Genomic DNA, 24,268 nt, shown 5'->3' on the forward strand with positions numbered 1-24,268 from the left:
TCAGTCAGTGCCACTGTAGTAACATCACTTGCCATCCCAGTTTACTCAGAAATCACCTTCTGCCATTTCAGAGGAGACACATTTATTGTGTTTATATCAGCCTGGACAATAAATTCTGCAGACCAGTGCATATATAACTAGAAGTGAGTATATACTTGATATGACAGTAACAAGGAGCCTGACAGTGAAATAGCATTTTTCCTTTTCTAAACAAACAAACAAATCAAAACACTACCCAAAAAACCCAACTCTGAGACATTACAAAAAAAACCATCAATACATATATAATGTAACAAATTGACATAACTAAAACATGGCTGATAGACTTCTTTCCTGGAAAGAATATGGTCTGGTATTAGAATAGTTCTGAAGCATGTATTTTACTACGCTATTTTTAATCCGTCTTTCTGAAATAAATGAAACAGAACTACAAAAAAGTGTTCATATTATGTATTTATATATGTGTGCAGTTACATATTCACATAGGTGCATATACCCACGTGTTCACATACATAAACAAAGCTGTTCAGGGAGGACTCTTTTACATCATCACTTAAAGCAAAGAGTTAAAATTACACACAGAAATATCTCTATGCAAGTTTTGGAATGTATAGGGTAAAAATATTCCCTAAGGACATTTCCCAGAGTCAATTCATTCATTCCAGTCCACAGATCTTGCACATACACCTATGTACAAACCACTAGGCAGGCACTGTGCAAGATACAAGTGCCCAGGGGGCTGGACGGGGTAGGAGGGTGTTTGCTGGCAGGAAGGGACCATGTTCAGCACTCAGCCCATTGTCCACGTTGTGCTCGGGGCTCCCCTCCTGGGGCATGCAGCACCCACCAACTCCATCCCTTCCTTGCACACACCCCTGCTCACCTCAGTGAAGAAGCCCGCAATCCCTGCCTGGCATGAGCCGTGCTCCTCCCCATACTTCTTCTTGTACTCTGGATGGGAGAAAGGAACAAAAACTGTGGTCATTCCTACATGGCACATGCTCTCCACTTGAGTCGTCTGCATTGCTGCGTGCACAGTCTCAAGGGACACCAGCACACAGAGCTCCCAGGTTTCACTGATATATCTGCCACTGATGTGCACCATAGCAGCATCCCCACCCACATCAGGGGGGAAAAGTGAGAGGCCTGAAACAAGGCAGGGGGACATCCAGTGTGCTGCCTAAGGAGCTGCTAAATGAGCAGTATCAGGGTAATATGATGATAGCAGCAGCAGCAGCACCCTAGTAAAGGTGCATCAGCAGATGCCCCTGCCTTCCCAGTGACTAGATCCACAAAGCTGGGACGGAGGGAAGCAAAAGACAATGCCCGAGAGCCAGCAACCCCGTGTCAAAAGGTTTAATCCCCAGGCCTGTGACTGCCGCAGAAAAATAAGTGATTTCCCCCTACAGCAACAATCACCAAAGTCCCTGTACACATTTCTGGTGGAGGGATGCTTCAGGACATCCACCCCAGGAGGGAGGTGATGAGTAAGGAGAGGACGCTGCATTTATAAGTCATCAGACAACAGGCTCATTTGGGGGATACTCAGGTCTGCTGCTTTTTGTGGCCACCTGCTCAGAGCTCACAGGGAACCCAACCAGCATCGCTATAGTTTTTGTTCTTATATTTTATGTAACAATTGTTACCTATCAAACCTGAAGAGTTTTTACTTTATCTTTTTGCAGAGAGAACAAGAAGTATTCTTAGAAATACATTAAGTTTCGGGCAGGATGGAAGGAGAGGAAAAAAACACAAAAAAAAATAAAAAAAGAAAATCACTTTCGACGCTGCCTTAATCCAATCATTTTGGGTTTAGGAGCATTTGAAAATTAAAGCTAGATCAGAACCTCTGAAAATGCTGCTCTGGAAAAAACTGCAAATATTTACTATATTAATGAGTGCCCAGCTTCAGCAGATTGCTGCTTCCAGTATAGTACAGTAATTTAGGCTCCAAAATTTACCTTATAGACTGATAATTTTGAATTTACTTTTTTGTTTTTAAGTAAGTACCATTAATCTATTGTTAAATGATAAAATATTTAATCAAATCAATGAGCAAATTGTCTTTTTGGAATGAAGGAAATTCCTTACAAGTTGCCTTTTATCTTATGGAAGACCAAAAGCAATTAATTATGAACTGCTGCCTTTTCATGCATTTTTTTCAAAATACCGTGTGTATAAATGTGTGCATATATATATCTACACACACACACAAAACACAGGCACCCACTCACCATCCTCCCTTCATATATTACGTATAGTCTCTTCCTAACATCATAAAGGTGCTCAGATTTTAAGGAATTTGCTGGGGTCGTACCAGTTGCACAGGGAGAGGTTTAATTGGAGAAACCATGCAGAACAGTGAGTTGATGCACAAATTACAGCCCAAATGCCTAATGCTCTTGGCTGAGGTCAGGTTCTGCCAAGGCAGCTGTGCATCCCAGAAGCACATTTGCGTTTCCTAGTGGGAATGCACAACGACAATTCCACTGAGAAATAAAGCCCAAATTTGCTCATGACTATTCAGAAAGTGCTGGTGCTCTGAATCGCTAGCTCTGGACTTACAGTCTCTCGCAAAGACAGGCACTTCTTGCCTGGGAAAAAAATATTTGTTTATTGATATTAACATTTTTTATTCAGAGAGCCAAGCAGATGAGGTTTCTCCCTCTGGCATTTCCTGAAAAATAATGTCCTAAAGGCCCTGTCTTCACTATGCTTGGATTCCCACCCTTGTAAAAGATGAAATGCAGCAAGACTCACATCCACCCCTCCATGCAGAGGCTTTCACTTCCAACCCAGATCTTCCCTTTACATGATGTACTGAAGCGTGAACAGACCTTGCCTCTTCCCAATATTGCACCTGACCTACTGTACTTCCCAGGTGCTTGTAATTAAAAAACACCACTAGCCACTGCAGCCTTTGGAGGTCTGGAAGTATCCATCTGCCTTACCTGCTAAACTTGGTAGGAGTCTTTTGTAATGCCAGAGCTTGAAGTTTTAGAGTCTAGTCTCCTGAATCCTGAAATTTACAGGATGTGTAATTTTTTTGATGGAGGGCTAGAGGGACTTAGGCCGACACTGCCAGTGTGAGTGCCCAGCCTGAAAAGCCACCACAGGGCCACACAGCCATGTCCAACCCAGCCTGCCAGCCAGTCGCCCAGCCCATCATGTCCCACCATCCCTTCAGGTGCTAGAGGCCACAGTCACCGCTAGATCTTGTTCATGACACAGGCCAGGGCATGGCCTTTTAAAAGCCAAATGAGCCCCTCAACTGGGACACAAGGTGAGAGGATTTCTTACACTTTTTTTTTTTATTTTGAGAGCAAGCCTCTGTGGCTTTCTGTGTTAGGGCCATAACCAACTCCTGCAAGTAGGCCCCACTGACAATTTGATGGATTTAAAGTGTCTTGTTTCTCTATAAAACTACATTATGCTTGGGTCACTGTTTCTTTATATCCTTCAAAAAACACACAGCTCATTTTGCTTTAAATATCCTATAAAAATTTTCCTCTTTTAATTTAAACTTGCACAGCAAAAAATCTAGGTTAGGCGAACAACGACATAACCATGAGGCAAACAGGCTTTCCAAAACTTTTTTCACAATTCATCGACATGTAAAAGCCTCAAACACAATGGTAGCTTCCCAGGTAGACTTGGGTAAGGTCTGAACATCTCCAAACCATCACCCTGCATAACTCCAGCTGCCTGAGAGGCCCCATCAACACACACCTGCGGGTACAAGTGATCCAGCTCACATGAGCCCTCCTCTGAATTCAACTGCAAAAACCAAAATCATAGGATGGCAGAATGAACAGTAGCAGCTTTAGTAATGGAACAAGGCAGCTATTCAAGTGCAGTAGATGTATCTGTAGCTTTATGTGGCTGCATGTAACAAACATGGAAAATTGCTTCATTTCTTAGGATAAACAGAAAATTTTCTTCTGATAAAACAATACATGCACAAAAATTAAACCGTTTCTCCCACCAAGTCAATAAGCTCATTGAATTCACAGCACTGTTTTATTATAATTTTGCCTACTTTAAAAAAAAAAAAAAAGAGAAAAAAGACACCAAATCCAGATCTAGGAGTAACTTGAAACAAAAGCCCCAACATCAAAGGACATAATGTGGCCAATTTTCATCAGCAATATATGTATTAGAAAAGGAGCAGAAACACACACATTATTGTTTTCATTCTCAAGCAATGAAGAACCAATTATTCTTTAAATGAACCAAATTATTATTAACTGCAATGCAAAAGAAGTGGGAAAGATTTGGTCATTTAAATAGTTGTACAATAAGCTGAGTTGGTATGCCCACTGAAGCTCATACTTTCATAGACATTGTTCATAGCTTTCCGTGATGTTCAGTGTTTTTCAAGTCATTTATATTGCCAGTACTACCTGCTAGAATTCATGGTCCTACATTTCACTTAATTAACTAGTGTTAGAAGTTACGCTTTGGTTGTAACAGTGGATAGATGGGATTGCATCATTTCAAGTAAATTCAGAGTCTGGATATAGTCAGTACTTCTGTGAACTGAAGACATCAAAACATTTTGACTTGAATAAATAACTGACAATACTTCTCATGAAAAAAATAGAGCTTACAGAAGAAGAAGAAACAGATTTGTTATAGTAAAGCATCATAACACAGCAGTGACACAAAGCAATGACCGTCCTTCCTTCCTACAGGTATCAAGCCTTCTATCACACCACTATGGGATCTGAGCTTATCACATATATCAATTAACCTATTTTCCCAACCACTTTGAGAGAAAAAGAGCTTTAGTGATGTTTTGCAACAGAAAACAGAACATATGCCCAAACGCCTCAGAGACTGAGGCTCTTTAAGCATTTAAAGCTCCACTGACACAGAGCAGAGATGAGTGCCATGCGCCTAGGGGGACAGAAGCAGTCCTTCCCAGGAAAGAAGGAGCCCAGCCCGGACAGACTCCGGACTCCTGGTCAGCAGCATAACCCTTTCAGCACAAAACCACCTCACCTCATCAGCCCACCTAACTTCCATCTGCAGCAGTGGATGCATGCTCAAGTGGATCTCCTTTCTACCCATGCAATCAAGGTCACAGTCCAGAGCAGCAACCCATGTCCTGGACTGTCATACCCCAGCCCCATAGACTTCTGCCTCCTCCCTAGAACAGGTCTGCTTCTCCCAAGAAGCAGATGAGTCCCAAAGGCTTGAAAACCAAGACTTCTTCTACCTCCCCTCCACTTAAGTGCACAGCAGTGACACCAGACACTTGTACAACACTGACATGCATCAACCAATCAATGCAGTGAAATGATCAATTAGCAGGAAATGGTGCAGTTACTGTCAGCTCACAGCTTTTGTACACCTGAAGACTGACATTTTATGAGGTTTAGATACTGCATACAGTAGATTTTGTAGTTTTCGCATAGCTTCAGGCAGTAACTGCTGTCATGAACAGATCCTTTGTTTTTACAGTTCTTTATTGTTTTTTCTTGCCTGCCTGCAGACTGCTGTGCACCCCCGATTACATAGACCACAAGCCACTAAACTAACTGTTGCGGCAACAGCTGATAGCAAAGCAGTAAGATGAGACTGAGCCTGGAAGAGATAGCCACTTCTGTGACTTTGAAGATGTGCCATAAACAAATACATAAAGCAAAAAAGAAGGTGGTAGTGGTTTGCACTCAGGTTATAAGTCTGACAAAGAAGTAATTGGATAAAACAATACACAAGTGAAAAGGATAAGCTGTGATATGCGATGATTCTGAAGGCAAATGCTCCTCATTTTCTTCTCCGAGTAGAGCTCTCTAAAAGTCTCTAAGCAAACTCCAATGCCATAACATGGCATAAAGCTTCACAGTGCAATAAAATCCTGTATCTACTATCTTCACAGATGGAAGCAAAGTGGGAATAGTTTACAGTCACAGTAAACTATTATTTGCACTGGGATCCTCTTCCTTCCTATCTGACAGTGTTTCACTACACTATGAAGACACAGTAGCAATCTTTCTGAACTAGCATTGTGGTATTGGGCTTGCACCACATAACAGAGATGTTTTGATAGCTCTCAGAAAACCAAATGTGGTCTGGACCCTGTGGGAAAACTTCCTTATCCCTTTGGAGGCGAGGCATGCGAGTATGTGCTGTTCCCCTTATTTACTAACCAAAAGGTCCATCAGTCTTCCCCATCTTCACCACCAACTCCTACCACAGAGGAGTAGGAAACCATCCCAGCTCTCTCAATACTGTGCTTCTTACAGTAGACACAGCCACTCTTCTTCTTTGCAAACTGAATGCATCAGTGGGATGAAAAGGCAGCTCCCTTTTTTTTTTTGAAAGCCATTAAAACTACAGGAAAAATAACCAAGTGAAAACACTGCCTGGAAGACTGTGTGTCCACATACCAGCCATACCACAAAGGACATCCAGCCCATATAAAGCAGATTAATTCCTACTCAGAGAGACTGCATTTAACTATTAGGCTTGCTGCTGTTCTTATTAGCTCTCAATCACTTACAGACTTTTGTCAGCCCTTTCAGGGAAGTTGGACAAGAATAAGATGGATTGAAACTACTGTGTTGTTGCACCACTACCATCCAGTCAGGAAATTTCCATTTCCTCGTCTTTAATTATAAAGCCTGTTTTATGTGAAAAGAAAACATACTATATGTATTAAGTATGTCTGTCCCAAGGTCAGACCTCTCTCCCTTTCTGGCACAAGACTTTTGTAAAACAAGCTAATAATCCATCTCAAGATACACATACAGAGATGGATGGATACCGATGTGCACTCAATGGGCCTGCACCCTTTGCCAGATAGGCAAGAGCTAGCTTTGGCGGTAGACCATGCAGCCGCGTCAGCCTCTCACAAAGCTTATCACCTTAGCTGTGCTAACTGTGGGGCTTCTGGAAACAAGCATGGGACTGCCTGCACCCATTAATGCATGGCAAGTCACAAAGGACGAGACATCGCAACCTTGGCAAGCAAAGACACGCCCCTTGGTGCAGGGCTTGCAGCCATAAGTCTGGCAGCCTCACAGCAATGGCCATAGAGGCTCTCATCATGCCACTCCAGCTGCATTACACACTGCATTAATAGGTCATAACCCCTATCAGACTCCCAGCTGCTCCCTTTCAGGCTGTTCTTCAGTGTCAGTGGAGAAGAAATTATTCCTCTGCTTCCAGAAAGGGAAGGAAAAATGTTACAAGAATGACTGCAATCTTATTTCACAGCAAACCTCAAACAATGAATCCCTCTGTGTGACATATCATGGATATCTCTCTTTGAGCTCACTTTATTGAAAGCTAAAAGATTCAGGAGTAAACAAATGCAGCCATTCCTCATGATACTCTGTGATTTCACATCTGATGGGAGGAGAAAAATCAGTCCCAAACTTCCAATTTTCATTCTAGCATGGAGGGAAATTAAGCTAATATCATACTACACCAGCCCTGCCAACTTTCCACTGGCTGCTCTGAGCATACTAGGCCCACACATTTATATTTTCTAGCAATTCCTGGCAAATATCCTGTCAGATTAGCAGCAGTTTTACTCCAAAAGACATGACTCACACAAAAACACAAGCGGTTCATCTCTTCCAGAAACCACCTCCCAGACACAGCTTCAGGCATGCCATCTTTAAGGTGGCACAGAAGCAGTGACACAGGTTCAGAGAGAGCCCCAGCAGTGGGTCTACACATGTGCATTGACCATAAAGGTAATATCAGATAATTTGCAGTGCATTATCTCAGTGTGAGGCCTTATCCTGCTATTGCTGACAGGAAGAAGTGGGGGAAAAAAAAAGAGACAAATAGAGTAGGACAGTGCTCACAACAGGAAGGCTTATGTAGCTTACTCATATTCTGCTACAAAGCAGCTGGCATGGCTGGGTCAAGAGACTCAAAACCCCTCATGTTTCAAATAATGACCAAATTCAGGGCTGGGAAATGCTCACTGCATGAGTGCGTGCTGTACCCAGAAGAGGCGTGGGTTTGCACTGGCAGCTTCCTGAGCAAAGCCCAGACAGAAGTAAAGAGCTGTCTCAGGAGGAAGAGTGGGCATGGAGTGTCACAGAGCAGGCTTCATGGCCCACTGAGCTGGGACACAGCTGCTCGTCAGCAGCAGGGAAACTCACTGGGACACCTTATCCCTCTCCAAATTACTAATGTCAGCGGCAAGGCTGCTGCTGGCTGCTGCCAACTTGGGAAAGAGGAGGATAAATAAAAGCAAATAAATAAAATTAGAAGTCTTGCCCACAACAAACCCTGGTGCATCTTGTCCTCTAAACTCCCACACTTCCTCAGGCTCCTACAGACAAGAGAGGAAAGATGATTCCTGGGACAGAGAGGAAACATCAAGAAGGTGTATTCCCCCAAATGCTTCTCTGAAAGCTAAGAAATCTTAGGAAATACTCTCTCTTCTTCCAAACAACACAATCTTGCCTCTGGTTTAGTTAATTGCTCTTGGTCAAGGAGACAGTCTTCTGAAGTCTTTAGGAAAGGAAACATGATACAAGAGTCTCAAATGCACCAGAAATCTGGGAAATTAAAACAGTGACATTTGAGATTTGCTGGAGCAGCATCAACAGGTGCAGCCACTCAATGCCTCACTCCCTCCCCATGCCCCACAAAACCAGAGCTTCAGAGGATCCAGACAGGGAGTAAGATACCTTACAGCATCCAAAACAGTTTAATATAAACTGCTGTAGAAGTTCCTTGAAATGAGCAAGGTATTAAGCAGGCCTTTCCCACCCATCTCTCCAGTCCTATGATAAATCAAAACACAAAAATGAAAATACTTCCTTAAGGTGGGAAAACTGGTTCCCAAATGCAACATAATTCAAGATTTTTACTCTGTATTTCAACAAAGTATGAAAGGTCAAGTTTAGATCAATATCTCCTGATTATTCAAGTAAGGGAGAGCGAGCTGCTGCCTCAGAAACACAGTTCAGAAATGCATTATTCCTTTAGTAAAGTGCAACCATGCACAGTAAGTCTCAGGATCTGTTCAGTCATTCTGCTACTCTCTCAGCTTCATCCAAAATCCAGTCTCCACCCCAGCTGTGCCACAAGGCACCTGTATGTTACCAATAAAAAAAAGAAAAATATCAGTAGTGAGAGTTACTGTGGATGGTACTAGAAATAAAAGGAAAAGAAAGCAGCTGTAAAATGAGAGCAATGAGGAAGGGAGGCATGCCCTGTTCCTGGCCCACACACCCCTTACCTTCATAGCAGGGCAAGAGCTTCCTCCCATTGGGCTGCAGGTTGGGGGGAATGATGTTGCAGAAGCCATGGGGCAGGATGTACTCTGTCTCGTAGTAGATGTTCTTCCAGCGGTGAGCGCATGCCTAAACAGATCATATCACACACATTATTGACCCATGAGTCACAGGAGAGTCCTCCAACCAAGGCACAGCACACAAACAGGACCTCTCAGCATCAACTTCACCCCCCGCCCCTCGCACTGTCCCATTGTCCTCCCCTTACCTCTTTTTAGATAAAGTATCTTCTCACTGTTATCTTTCACAGCTCACAACGCTGTCTGAGCTAGCAGCTCAGATCTCAGCCTTCATGGGTGCGTGACTAGGAAAACAGCAAGTCTCAAAACAAGACAGAGCCCATGCTGGAGATTTCAAGATCTCTCACTGTGTATGAATCCTCAAGGCCAGTGAAGCTTTTCTAAGCTAAGGATGCACTGACAGAACTCAGCTGAGACAGAAATGAGGGGAAAATAAGAATAAAGACGTTAAGAATTCACGTAAGAGGATCAGGAGTGATGCTAAGACTCAGAAGGTTACTAAGACCATATTAGAAGGTTGTCCCAAAAGAGGACACATGTGTGAGTCAAAGGCTTGTCTCACTTGAAAAGGCAGCTTTGTTTCTGGTGACAGAAGAGCTGGGCCTTGCTTACTGGTAATAGATTTAAGAGAAAATGCCAGAGATTTTGTGACAACAAGAGTTGTGACACCAGTCAAAGTGCAGATGAGCTGCAGAGATCAGAGTGCCTTTCCCTTCACAGTGAAGAATAATATCACCCTGCAAAACTAGAGCTAAATCAGCCTCAGAGATATATCACTCAGTACAACTGCCACACAAAAGCAGGTATGTAAGCATTGTGGAGCCTGGTTCACACCTTCCTGGAAACCATTTGCTCCAAAAATTAACACTGCATGCTGCCAAACAAACCAAAGTCAACTGATGTTCAGAGGTTAGTTGGAATAAAAGGAGATGAAATGTGAAACAAGGGCTTTGAACTTGACCACATGCCAAGCCACATCTCCAGCTGGTCTAAGTCACTGAAGTCAGCATAGATGTGTCAATTTATATCATTTAAGTCTTAGTCTTGTGTGCACAGAGCAACCTCTTTGCTACAAATCATCTCCTCCGCATACTTTCAGCTTTTCACTTGGAAACTTTGTGTCAGTCCCCTTCATTTGAGCCTATCCTCCCCAGACAGGACATGCTCTCTCTTCCTTCCCTTTGTGTTACCCCCATTTTTCTGCCTCAGCACTTCAAAGCTGAGCAGGTAGCCCACAGGAGCGTCTGAACATTGGCAAAAACTTCAACAACCAGGCACAGTTGTGTCACCTATTCAGGAAGGGACCTGGGAAGTGTATCATATCAGAGAATACCAGTCAGAAGGGACCACAAGGATCATCTAGTCCAACCTCTCAAAGCAAAAGTAGAGTTTATGTGAGATTCATCAGCACCCTGTCAAGCTGACTCTTAAAACAGACCAATGTAGGTGAATTTACCACTTCCCCTGGGAGATTGTTCCAATATCTGATTGATCTCATGGTAAAAAATTTTTTTCTGGAGTTCAATCGGAATCTCTCCAGAAGCAACTTGTGTCCATTACCCCTGTTGTCCATGTGATTCCTTGTGAAAAGGGAGTTTCCTTCTTCTTGGTAGCCACCCTTTATGCACTGGTACATGGTAATAATGTCCCCCCTAAGCCTTCTCTTCCCAAAGCTGAACAGGCCCACTTTACTCAGCCTGTCTTCATATGGCAGGTCTTCCAGTCCCCTGATCATCCTCATCACCCTTCTCTGGACCCTTTCCTATCTGTCTGCATCTTTTTTGTATGGCAGGGACCAAAACTGGACACAGGTGTGGTCTGACCAGTGTTGAGTAGAGAGGGATAATTACTTCTTAATCTCTGCTGGTGATGCCCTTTTTAATGCAACCCAGCATCCTGTTGCCTTTCCTTACAGCTGCAGCACACTGTTTGCTCATGTTGAGCTTGTCATCTACCAAGACCCCTAGGTCCCTTTCCACAGGCCTGCTCTATAGCCAGGTGGAGCCCAGTCTCAGCTGCATTCTTGGATTATGCATTCCCAGATGCAAAACCTTACATCTGTCTGTGTTGGACTTCATTCAGTTCTTGCTAGCCCACTCATCCAGTCTGTTCAGGTTTTCCTGGAGGGTGGCTTTCCCTTCTGGAGTGTCAGCTGTCCCACTCATTTTGGTGTCATCGGCAAACTTCATCAGGGAGCTCCTGACCCCAACATCCAGATCACTTATGAAGATATTAAATAGCATTGGGCCTAATATTGACCCCTGAGGGACACCACTTGTAACTGGTATCAACCTCTGGCAAATTCAAAAATCAATCCAGCAGTCAGCACAGGTCCCTTCTCACAGACTTCATCCCAGAAAGACATAAAAGACTAATACTACTCTCTTATTTTTTTAACTAAAAGAGAGCAAAACCAGTTGAGCAAAAGCCTGCTCTGCCGTCAGCAGTGCTGCTTTCCTAACTTCCAGCACTCAATGAGAAGCACATATTTCCTGAAGATGGCTATCACAGAGGGATAATGATGGACTCCAGGGGCTGTGGAAAGCTCTGCACTGCACTCCGTGGCACCAGCTGCTACTATGACATGAAGGATGCTTCTGATGGCACTCTGCTCAACAGCCAAACGTACGTAGGGAGTCCTATAAAAAGCAGCTTTGCAGATTACCTTACTTGCTTTAAGAAAGCTAAAGTTAAGATTTTAATCTCCATGCACCACGCATTCAATAGCAACAAAAAACCAGCACATTAAATACTTATCTCAGAGTAGCTAGGAAGAAGTTTCTCCCCTGACAGATCTGTGCTGTGCACATATATACATATGCACAGCCCTTTTAAAGACAGTACCATAAAGGCACATACCATTAAAGTGACAGTCAAGTCAACGCCAACTCCGGATATAAACTCAAACAGAAACAGACCAGGAGTATTTTCTAAAATTATGGAAAGATAAATAAAGGATCCTGATATTGTAAATTCCTTAATATTTTATATCTCAGAAACTGCAAGGGAATCACATAAATTAACCTACTAAACTCTCCCAGAGGAGCACAAGTGACAAAGCTGGGGAGAGCAGCAGCATTTCATCAAAAGCAGGAGGTTTTGCTCGGGAGTGACGTGCAGAGGCCAAGAAAGATAGAACAGTATAAGGAGAAAAAAAGGAGCTGCTCCATAAGAAATATGTTCAAAAATCACCCAGAGGCTATGGGCTTAATTCAACAATTCTGGGCACACTTCACTAGTCTGCTAGGGTTTGGTGGGTTGTTTTTGTTTGGTTAGTTTTTCTTAATGATCAATTTTCTGTGCCTTCAGCATGCTGTAGGCACACTACAGTTTACCACTGATGGCTTGAATCCACAGACATCCCAGAAACATGGCTCCAAGCAATGAGCTCCACCTTGGTTATCTCAGCAGAGGCTTCCCCATACACCTTCATGCCACAGCTGCAGAATTTGACATTTTCCCAATGGACAAGAGTTCAGCAGCTCCTCTTCTTCCCTGAAACTCATTTCTCTGCAGCCAGGCAACCAGTACGTTTGTCTCCCTGCCATGGCAAAGCTCATCCACAGCTGCTCTTGGTTCTTCTACCTTCCCAGAAATGTTTAGTTGGATTACAGTTTGCGGTGCCTGCATTATTCAACATTGCTGAGGCAAAGTGAGTGCTACCAAAGGTGGCTACAGCCTCCCCTCTTTGATGGTATGTGTCTGAAGAGGTCTTGGGAATAGAGTTAAGTCATCTGAATTTGATGCTGCCGAGAGTGTTTTTCTGTGGTTTTCTTGTTTTGGATTTTTGGGTTTTCTTTTCCCTAAGATGACTGCAAACAACTGACAGCTTACACACCCTTCTTTAGGGGCAAGTCATGGGCATGGTCCTGTGAAATGAGGAGGCCATCAGCATGCATGCAGCATGCCATCAGCATGCTCAGCAGCTGCTGCTGAGACATGAGCTCCAGCTCTACTGGGGGACAGGGGAGAAAGGATGCAAAACCCTGAAGCAAAATGAAAAGCTTCTGGGCAAAGCACGTGGAGGTCTCAATTGATGGCAGGCATTGCCTTACTGCAATAAAATGAATAGGCCATTTCAGAACAGCAGCCTTTTGTATACTGGACAACAGCCATGAGCTTTGCATCACAGGAAAAGTAACATGGGAGTCCCATGCTTTACTTCAGAGGCCAACTGCCCTACCTGAATCCATGGTCCTTACAGAGCCCTTCACTGATTCCTGAAGTCCAAACAAGGGACTTTTTGAATGTACCACTTCTGGTTTGCTCTTCCCTACTAGAGCTTTGGTGCAGTGATTGGTTTTCCCAATCTCTCCCTCAAACACACTTTTTATCGCTAAATGTGCCCATAAGTCAACTGCTTAAAATTAAAAACAGCAACACTTGACAAAAAAAAAAGTAATGACAGATGTGGCACGTACTTCAGAAGAACAAGACTAAAGGACATGTATTTTCTCCAAATAGTAATGCACCATCCCAGGTTCCTCTCCCAACAAACATAAAAGGAGGAATTTTGCTTTTTCAGTTTGGAAAGAGGTGGCAATCTTAGCTGTATTATTGCATCATTTAGATTAATGCAAATATGGACTGATAGCATACCTTAGGACACGAAGACACTGAAATGCAAATTCAGCGCTTTTTTAGCTGATCTTATTTCTTCATTTGTTTAAACCTGCACTGTTTGATGCTTTTCTATTTATTTCATCACACAAGCATAAAACCCTGATTCAGTAACATCCTGGCACAAGATGGGCTCAAACACAATCCTCTTACACCCTGCACACTCCTCACCTTTCCTACTGCTCCTTTCCACTGAAGTTGGTACTCTTAACAGGCAACTGCGGAAAGCTGTTAAGTCAGAAATTTAAGCCAATAAGCAGTTTCAAAGCAAAAGCAACAACTTCTTTGTACAATCCACAGTTAAACTGTGGGACTAATTTCTCTAACACAGGACAACAAGAGCACGAATAGTTCACACAGGTTTAAAAAGCGTATTTATGAAATTGACTACCTGTATTTATGAAAAAGAAAATTAAGGAAAAAAAAAATCAATCCATCCAGGGCTATTGACCACAAACATACCACTCTGACTTAAAGGAAAACCTGAAGAGATGCAGTAAATAAAGCTGTAATGTCTGACAATACAGACTACACACACTCCTAACTACAGGGAATCACTTGAGAGCTAGCTGGTAATTTCATTAAAAGCTAAAAATTGGCAGATATGCTGATGAATATACATTCAGACAAGTATTCTCAGAACATCAGTTTCTCACAGGGGATTCAAAAAGAGCCGCATTTTAAAGAAAACCCGATCTTTAAAATTAGAAGAGCATATGTATTAAAAACCACCTGCTCATGGGAAAGTCATGAGTTTTTTTCATTAAAAAGTTATCTCAAAACAGAGTAACAGTGCCCTGAAACAGCCAGGTATCCATCCACAAAAGAATCTGTATGCCTTCATCACAGGCTCTCTCTACACACAGATGTACAGAGATGTTGAATTTGTAGTTTAAGACAGAGCACTTTGGTGATAAGTATCTCACTGAAATCAGTGATAATTAGTGAGAATTAGACACTTAAACATCTTCAAGCATCCAGACATGATCTACATGATGAGGGCAGTATAATTTTGTCAGAGGGCTGGTTTAGGACTTCCTTAATCGGCATAACGCGTGGAGACATTTTACCAGCTTAAACTGCACCAGAATAAGCACACCACCAGCTGCACATTTTTCTTTAGCTAAATTTCGCTTTTAACCTGCTCTATTTTTGAAATTTTTATACACTCACCTCCAAATGAAGCCCCCACAACCTGCCCACATCTCTCACACAGAGAGACGCAGCCCCGCCTCAGTCAGCAAGCAGCCAGACCATGATATCCCCTGAAAACATTAATTGCTTACACTGCTCTTCTAGCGTGAATGCCTTAGTTTTGTGCTCTGATGCACAGCGCATTATATTTACGTCCCTCTGTTTTTCGCCTCTTCATCTAGAGCTGAACACATTTAAAACATCCAAGAAAAGTAAAGCATCAGCCAGCCCGTATAGCACTGGCAAGCTGTACAGCAAAAGAGACAGTCAGATAAAATAACCCAGTGTTATCGCAGAAAGGTATGAAAACCACCTGCCCCCCACAGAAGAAGTTGAGTGTGCAAGGACTTAGGGTGTAAGCATTTGGACTCTACGCACATGTTAAGAAAAATACCTTTGAGTGAAGCGGCTTTGGCCACTTGTCTTACACAGGTGGTTGGCACAGTAATCACTGCATGAGATCTTTCTCACTTCGTGAGGGTTTGGTGCCACATACCAGGGCAATCCCCTATCTCACTGGAAAGATGGGGTCCTACTGCAAGTTTCCAACTCCCAAACAGCAGTGCTTAGAATTAGATTGTAGTCAGGATTACTCTGATATGAGCTTGAAATTTGCCTGCCTATACCACACATAACATTTTGTTGCTATTTTAAAAAAAAAAAAAATTCATTTAACATTCCTGTAGACAGACTTACTCAGGTAGTCAGAATCCAACCACAGATAGAAACACAGATAACTATTGATTATAATATACCCATATATTTTAGAAATGTTTTTGTCCAGCTCTTTTTATGATTATTTTTTTCCAACAGAGGAAATGTTGTTTTGCAAAGACAAATTCCACATCCTAAGCATCACATCTGCTCTCCTTGACCTGCCTATGTGCACGGTAACCAGATCAAAGACAACAAGACCACCCACACACAACTAAGCAATCTCTACTTTCAACTCTTCTGCCTTGTTAATGGAAAATTAATATAGAGAAAGAAAAAAAAATATCACCACAAATACTTATCTTACAGTTTTCCTGTTAAGTTCTGACACGCAATACATATGCTTGCAGAAAATTGATGCATGCATATTCCCTACATAAACACAAGCAAACGACAAGAAGATCCAACTAGCAGGTACCTCCCAGACAAAGTTCTATTCATGTGGTTCAAAGATCTAATCCCTCTGATTTAGGAGGAAGCCCTTGGGTGACACAAGTCAGGTGTGACAGCTTTGAAGTCCTCCCTATATAAATAAAGCTTTATGGCTGAGGCTCGCTTTTCCTTCTGTCTGAAGGAAGGGACTAAAGAATTTGCTGCCCGTAAAGCTGGACTCTGTCAGTCACTACCGAGTGCATTAATCCTGACATGTTTAGCATTACAGTCAGACAGCAGCAATGGTTTTAATGAGATCAAAGAAAAGAGTGGACTTACCAGCACACTTCCACCAGCCTTCGGCTGTCTAGCCAGGCTCACGCCCATCCATTCATCATCTCTGTCTTCTTTGCAGGTCTTTCCACAGAGTGTGCCCCGAGAATTGCCTACAGAAAGAGAGGAAAGGCAGGAAGGCAAGGAGACATGAGCTTTAAATACCCACCAAAAAATCCCCACAAAAAAGTGGATAAAAGCAGGACAAATCAAGACAAAACACTGTTTCAACACACCTAAGTTTCATAAAGATAAATTCTATTTGACTCAGTCATGAAAAGATGAACAATATTAACATGCCATTTTTATAGGCAGAGAAAGGAATAACACACGTCACCAAGAAAATCAAGATATTAAAAGGCTTCAATGCTCTCCATCAGAATCCAGCACGAAGTTTTAGATCAGAGCCTTACTTTAAGGCTCCACCTTCCCCCAATTCAGACAGTACGTCAGAGAAACCAAAGTTGATCCTGATCACCTGCAACAGCGTATGAGCAGGGCTTTCACTGAGAAACTTACTTTCTTTAGCACCAAGAGCAAACCCAAGGAATTATTTGCTTCATTTCTAGGGGACCACGAATCACCATATTGCACATCACAGGCCCACTATTGCACAGCTAGGGGTCACCCCATGTACCCTTATTTCAGCACTGCCTGGAATAAGCAGCAGCGGCTCCCAACCACTCACATACCCACCAACACACAGCAAAGTCATGCTGAAGCAGGAGAAGAAAAAAGAGCAGCTTAGGGTAAGCAGGGAAAAAACCCTACCTTTGCTTGGGTACTCGATGGAGAGAGTGAGCAGAGCCACCAGGAGGACACCAGCACCAGATGGATGCTATTTCATAATACTGAAGAAAATATGACACCTTTGCTACCAGTGCTCAGAAATCTGTCTGGAGAGGGTGACAAATCTCTCTCAGTGTCTTGGAACCTCTTTGAAGCTGTCAGGAGGATTGTTAGACATTTGGGGTATGGTTGGGTTGTTTTTTTGTCACCCCTTTCTTCCTCCAAGCATAACTACCTACCTCGACCCATATCCAGTTCTGTGCATCTCCTGTCAGGATTGGTATGGACTCGGCATTTAAACACCGCTCCTGGGGACTGAACAGAGGTGCTGTATTTAGATTCTGCCTTGGGAGCACCAACCAAGATCCTGGAAATCAAAAGTAAAGTAACAAATTATTAATTTCAAGAGAAAAAGAAAAAAAAACCAGCAAGTTTCACATTGCTAGAGCCTCCTCAGCAAAAGGATTTTTTCCAGCAACCTTGTAAAATGTTGACATTGACTCACAAACTGAAAACATCACAGTCAATAAAGGCATTTTTCTCCCAGTGAAGCCACAAATACTTTTAACAAGTTAAATTTCTATTAGGATTTTAACACATTTAAAGCACCACCCCACCCCCTCCCCAAAAGCATTTAGGAAAGTATTAGGACAGACAACAGCAGCTGCATCCTTTTTTTTTCCCCCTCTCAGCTTTAACTATATCTCTATCAACCCAAGAACCCAAAGGAGCTAACACACACACACACCCCCACAAGCAGATGAAATCTGAACCTACATGCTTGCAAGCCAGCCAGCCAAAGATTAATAAGCTTGTTTAGAAAGTTGAGGCACCCCATTCTCAGAATACTGCAATAACTACAGCTTTAAAAAAAACAACAGAAACACCCAGCCAAGAGGACAGGAGCATATCTTGTTACCAACAACCAATGCTTATCACTAAGGCTGTGAAGACTGTACCTGGGCTATTTATCCCACACAGTCTCTGGGAAGCACCGATGCACAAGCTCTGACCACAGGGTTCCTTAACATACCCTTGAAAGATGATGAACACTTTTTAATCATTTTTGTTACAATCCAGTTAACCGTTTGACAAGGTGGCAGCTACTCATGCCCTAAGAGGTGCCTTCTGAGGAAGATTACAAATATTAAGGGAGCCTTTTTACTGCCTCCTCATTAAAGGGATAATCTTTCTCACCTGGTTGTGAGCCCAGATCTGGGCACATGAGGGTGAGGAGGGAGGTGAAGCAGGAGGAAGGCAGCTCCAGGGAGGGTGGTGGGGATCACCAAGTTAAGCCCAGGGCTAGAACTAAGTGCAACAGTCTCTAAAAGAGGACGCCTCCACATTCATGTGTATGGGAGGCAGCAGCTCTTGGTTTACCCACTAAAAGGCTAAAGAGCTACTGGTGCAAAGTCAGTCTGCATACACAGCCCACCCACAGCACAGATGGACAGTCCAGCACCAGCCCCAGAATGGAAGCTTTCTCCGTTTTAAACAACTTCTCCTTCATCACCTAATTTAAAGTTCCATCTCCAACCACTTACCACCATCACCAACACAGGGAGATCTGAGGCACACAGCGTGCACATGCCCAGGGTCAGCCTGAGCCACCTGGGAGAGCTGCTCCTGCATCAGAGTCTAGTCTATACCAAACAGAAGCACATCTCCACTCCTGCTGTGATACACACTTCCCTGGATGCAACAAAACCCTCCCATGGCATTTGGAAATAGGTTTACAAAAATAAGTGAATCCTCTACATTAAGCGACTATTTTCACCCAGGTTGATAGAGCTAAGCCGTATCATTTGGAGAAGTTTGATGAAGCTGCACTCTACAACGCACATTGTGATTTCACACGTGAGAAGAATTAATGTCTGAAATACTTAAGTTGCTAAAACCTACAAAGCCTGCACACATTGGGGAGTGAGTGCAAAGGAGTCTGAAATAATAGCTCCAAATGGAAATCCCACCAGGCAGGCAGCAGGCAGAAAAATCAAACACCAATCATTTAATTTACACAGGCGATGAATGCATGTCATTCACTTATTGACATTCATGAGGTCTAACAAAAATAAATAAAGGGAGATATTACTAGCTTAAAGAGTTACGGGTTCAAATTGCAAACAGCAAGAAAGCGTCTCTGTGACCTGTTAAAACAACAAGATAATGTAAGCCACATTGACCTCTAGCTTAAAAGAAGCTTTGCTCTAACCTAAGAAAGCGAAATACGATTCAGTGTACAAGATACCTTGGGTTGCAGAATGCAAGATGGAGATAAAGGAGCCAAGATCACAAAGACTCTTCAGCTCTCTTTAAAAAGCTGAATGGGAAGAACTGATGATTAATGATTTGAGTAGGCTACTGGCACAGATAATATTGCTGTCTTGACGAAACATACCTTTCAAAAAGAAAATGTCTGCTGCCATTTCTTCATGTGGACTGAGCAGAAGAAAGCAACCAGTAAAAGCAACTGGTAGCATGTGACAAAACAATTATTTTTGCCTTGTCCTGAATGTCCATATATTCAAACTGGATATTGCACCTGCATCACACACTATGTCATCTTAGGATCTTGTCTCATTCTTTCATTCTTGCACCTAGACCCCAGCAGGTGAAACACCTACAGATCTACAAGCAGGGCCGGAAGGAAGACCCGGGGAACTACAGACCTGTCAGTCTGACCTCGGTGCCAGGGAAGGTGATGGAACAAATCATCCTGAGTGCCACCACACGTCACATGCAGGACAACCAAGTGGTCAGGCCCAGTCAGCATGGGTTCAGTAATATATATTTGCATCCAAATATTTTAGGACTTATTGAACAAAACGCCTGTTTTGTATCTCCCCTACATATTTAAACACCTTTGAAATCTTCTGCAATTTCTATGAAACAATGCTGCAACCAGAAAATATGTTTTTCTCTGGTACGATATTGAAACAGAAATACATTTCAAAACAAAGCCTTAGAGTGTAATACAGTCTTCTTGCATTTCAGTGCTGTGGAGTCTTGCCTGGCATTAACACAGAAGATATGTAAACAACCAGCAGAAATACAACTTACTATACTATTATCAGGCAACCTTCCAACATATTCCAACTAGTTTAACCAGCTCTCATTTACAATAGCCTAATTTTGTGGTATAGTTTTTTAGTGCTGCTATTGGGCTACTTGGGTTGTCAACAGGCAAGCACCAGCAGTTCTCCAGCCTTTTGCCAAAAGGCTTACACTGTGGGCAGTACTCTTTGCAGAGATTACTGATGAGTGCAGGTTCTCACTACAACCATAACACTCTGCAGGAAGCCCCTAGGATATTTGTGAGTAACTACACAAAGACACCTTGAAGGGGAATACTCATCAAGAGAGATTACTTTCTGTGGAAGAGAACCAAGGGCAGTAGGAGTGGGGCTTGGAGCCATTTTGTGGTCACTTTTGCTTGACATGCACAGAAATCTATAAGAATCGGCTGCAACCCACTGGCTTTGTGAACAAAGTATTGAGGTCTAAACCAATATGAGGAGCAGTAGGCAGAGAGGCATTTTGACCTTCTCTTCTTGCATTCATACTCACACAGTCAAGGACAAATGCCCTCATCTGTATGGAGGCAACTATGCAGTGGTGTGGCCAGAAACCATCACACTGCAGGAGGCACAGCAGCCGATATTAATGGATGACAAGAAGTTTTCTCACCCCCAGGGAAATCCACACCTCCTTAAAATTACTTCCTGCAGAACACTAATTATCACTTCGCTGGTAATTGACCCTTGGGACATACAGAACTGGAAATTAAGTGCTGCATTTAGCAGAAGGCACAGCGAACAAAAGTGTCAAGCTGACCGATGGCAGCACATTAAGCATCAGCCTGGAGTACGCCAGCAGCAATCAGACAATCGCAGCTGAAGGACTGGGATGTTAATGTGGCAATGTTAAGTGGCAGAGAAAAAAAGTCTTTAAATATCCTCACATACCACAGCTGATTTCAAAAGCAGCACTAGAGGAGGGTGCACCACCAGCAGTTGAGTTTCTTCTTATGAGGAAGGTCTCTGTCACTCACTAAGCCTCAAAATAACAATAATATTTTTAAAAACAGTCGTTCACCCGTTATGTGCAGAGAGAGAAGCAGCAGGGCTGTTATTTGGGCAACAGAGGGATGACCTGTGACCAACAACAGCACATTCCCCGAAATGCCATGGCAGCACCTACAGCACCACTACACTGTTTATGCGACACAGCATCATTATTAATACAATACCCAGCCTCCACAGGGTCAGTCTACTTCCACATCTTCCTGCTGGTTGCACACAAGTACATCAGGGATAACAATACATATCCGTCAGCCTGAGATGCAGAACAGCCTTCACATTTCAACAGCAGCCCAACCCAGGGAAAAGCGAGGCTGAAGGAATGCAACAGCACAAAAACCAGACTCATTCCTTATTGTAAAACTTGCAGCACGACACCATACAACTAAACTGACTCCATCACTTTTTCATGCCAGATCATGTTGCCAGAAAGGATAAAGTTGTTACCTTGGACTTTCTGAGAGATTTGGGGGTGTCAGCAAGAAGAGGGCATAGGGAGGGGAAGGGAGAGAAACAAAGTAACATATCTTTTTTAAAAAAGAATTATACGAGATGTCACATTAACATTTTTACAGGGGCAAAACTGACATTTGTTTCTTCTTAAACTCTCTGAAGGAAAGCAGAGAAAGCAACATTCTTGTTTGCTTTGTAGGGTCTTTACTCCAAGCTTCAAAATTACATACAGAGAGCAGAAGCACTTCAGCTTGTCTCTGCTCCAGATGCAAGCAGCCACCTGGTTCCTTACTCAGCTGAAAATGGCAATGACAGGGAACCAAGTAAATCTTTCAAGGTTTACAGCCATAAAGCCAGCTGAAGGAAGGAAAATGAGACATTGTCAGACATACAATAACCCCAGCACATCCTTGATCACAAACTTTTCTTGAGACAAAAACCATGCAAATACAACTCCTAAAATGGCAGTATCATTGCAATTAACTATTTCAGACAGGTAAAGGCATTGATTTATCCCACTGTTGCAGTGCTACCCATATTCCACCATAATTTCTGTATCAAGGACTGTGTAGCACTCTGGCTACTTAAAAATGTAATCTGATGTAATATTTCAAACCAAATGTCCTCCCCTTTTCTTTACTCCTGGAAGAATATTTGGCTTGTATAAATCCTCAAGAATCACCAAACCCTGAATGGGTTTACTGGAAACCTGCAGGTCTATGGCAGGTAATATAGATTAGTCCCTTAGTGGTGTTGGAAAGCAAACAGCTGAAACACTGAAGTTGAAGACCTAGCCACTACAAATACCATTTTAATACAAATCAATGACACATACATATACATATGCACACAGATAGGCTACTGAGAATAACACAATTCAACTAAGAAGCTCTCATGGTCAGAAGTACATTAGTTGATTATCAGGCCACAATATTCAGAGCAAGAAGCCCTGAACTATCATGAAACACTTTCAAATGCTTGACAGCACATTAAAACATGAAATAATTTTGGACAGATGGGAGCTCTATCAGCCTCAGACATGATCAGTCACATTTTTGCAGGCTCATAAAGTGCACTTACACTTCTTGATCTTGGATACTTTTTGTTTCTAGGTGAAGAAGATCCATTTTCAGAAAACCGAAGTTTGCATAACTGGAGTTTTTACTTTTGAGCACCAGACTTCTCACAGACGCCTGCCCTCAGACAAATGCCCAACACTGCTAGTCCAGCATTATTTCCAAACCAAGTGGGATATCAAGGAAATTCTCCTTGCTGGTCAAGCTCCACTTCTGAATAAAAATCTCACCAACAGGTGCAATCTGAAGATAATTTATGCTATCAATCAGAATGATAGACACCTACCCAAGGAGCAACAAATGCTATCATTTTCATCCTACTATGCCCCACTAATTTAGCATTTCATTCACACCACCGTGAATCCCCAGCAATTTGTGTTGAACACAAGTAGCCTTCATTTGGCTTTTGCATCCTTTATCAGTTTCTGCCTAAAGTTAAGCATTGCTTTAAACTGAGACCTTTTCTTCTCACACAGTGCCTTTCCTCTGTGAAGTCTGCTGATCAGTCCCTCCATGAAAGCCACTATGGAGAAAGGCAGAGCATACAACTACTTGTTAACTAAAGGGCATGAAAGAAATTCATTTTTAAAGAACTGGATGCCAGCATGAATACGTTTATTTATATCACAGTGCACAACAGTTCCAACATTAACAGCTGAGTAACCAGGCCATATCAAAGTGTAAAAGATAAAGGCAAGCTTTGTGGACATTTATTGGCAGCAGTGGCTCCTACTCACATTAGGAGTGCACCAGATAACATCAGCTAGGTCAAATTAAGAAAAATCAGTTTTAATGCTAACAAAAAGCCTCTGACCCAGACAAGAGAGAGACAGACTATGCTCCAAGACTCTTTTCAGTCAACGGGAAAAACAAGAAGCTTGCCAGTTTGCATAATTTTTGAGATGTAGACAAACTTTCTATCATCGTTCATTATTAAAAAAAAACAAAGTTATATAGACATTTCCTCTACGGTCCCTCACGCCAAGAGCGGGCACACAGAGGAGACGAAGCTCTCCCGATGTGGGGACACCTCCCCAGTCACCGGAGGGAGGTTCCTCCTCTCCGGGCAGAGCACGGAGCGGTCAGCGCTGGCAATGCTGAACGCGTTGTTCCCGCCAGAGGTTAACGCTACTCAGTTTTTTCCCGTTTCTCACACCATCTTCCACACGCCATGCATTTTTTGTCACAGAGATGAGCTGCTCAATATTCCCTGCAAGGAAGTGGTGCCGCTCAAAGCGCCAAAGCCCCGGGCGAGGGCTCCCTGGCGCTGCGGGACAGCCAGGCTCAAGCTGCCTGGAAGCTCGGACATCCCTGTCCGAACCGTTGGGCGGTTCAAACACCGCCCAACG

At 42.9% G+C, this 24,268-nt stretch overlaps 1 protein-coding gene across 1 annotated transcript in view; it reads right to left on the minus strand.

The window, feature by feature from the left end:
* ITGA9 (integrin, alpha 9) overlaps positions 1-24,268 on the minus strand; it is a gene marked incomplete at its 5' end in the record, with an annotated part of 211,624 nt that overhangs the window by 187,034 nt on the left and 322 nt on the right. The window contains 4 exons of the mRNA XM_010187303.1: positions 884-951; positions 9,215-9,338; positions 16,529-16,635; positions 17,551-17,678. Of these exons, the coding sequence (XP_010185605.1) occupies positions 884-951; positions 9,215-9,338; positions 16,529-16,635; positions 17,551-17,678 (427 nt within the window). The remainder of the gene's footprint in view (positions 1-883; positions 952-9,214; positions 9,339-16,528; positions 16,636-17,550; positions 17,679-24,268) is intronic.

The sequence above is a fragment of the Mesitornis unicolor genome, unplaced genomic scaffold, assembly GCF_000695765.1.
Source record: "Mesitornis unicolor isolate BGI_N332 unplaced genomic scaffold, ASM69576v1 scaffold4156, whole genome shotgun sequence".
Taxonomy (NCBI): domain Eukaryota; kingdom Metazoa; phylum Chordata; class Aves; order Mesitornithiformes; family Mesitornithidae; genus Mesitornis; species Mesitornis unicolor.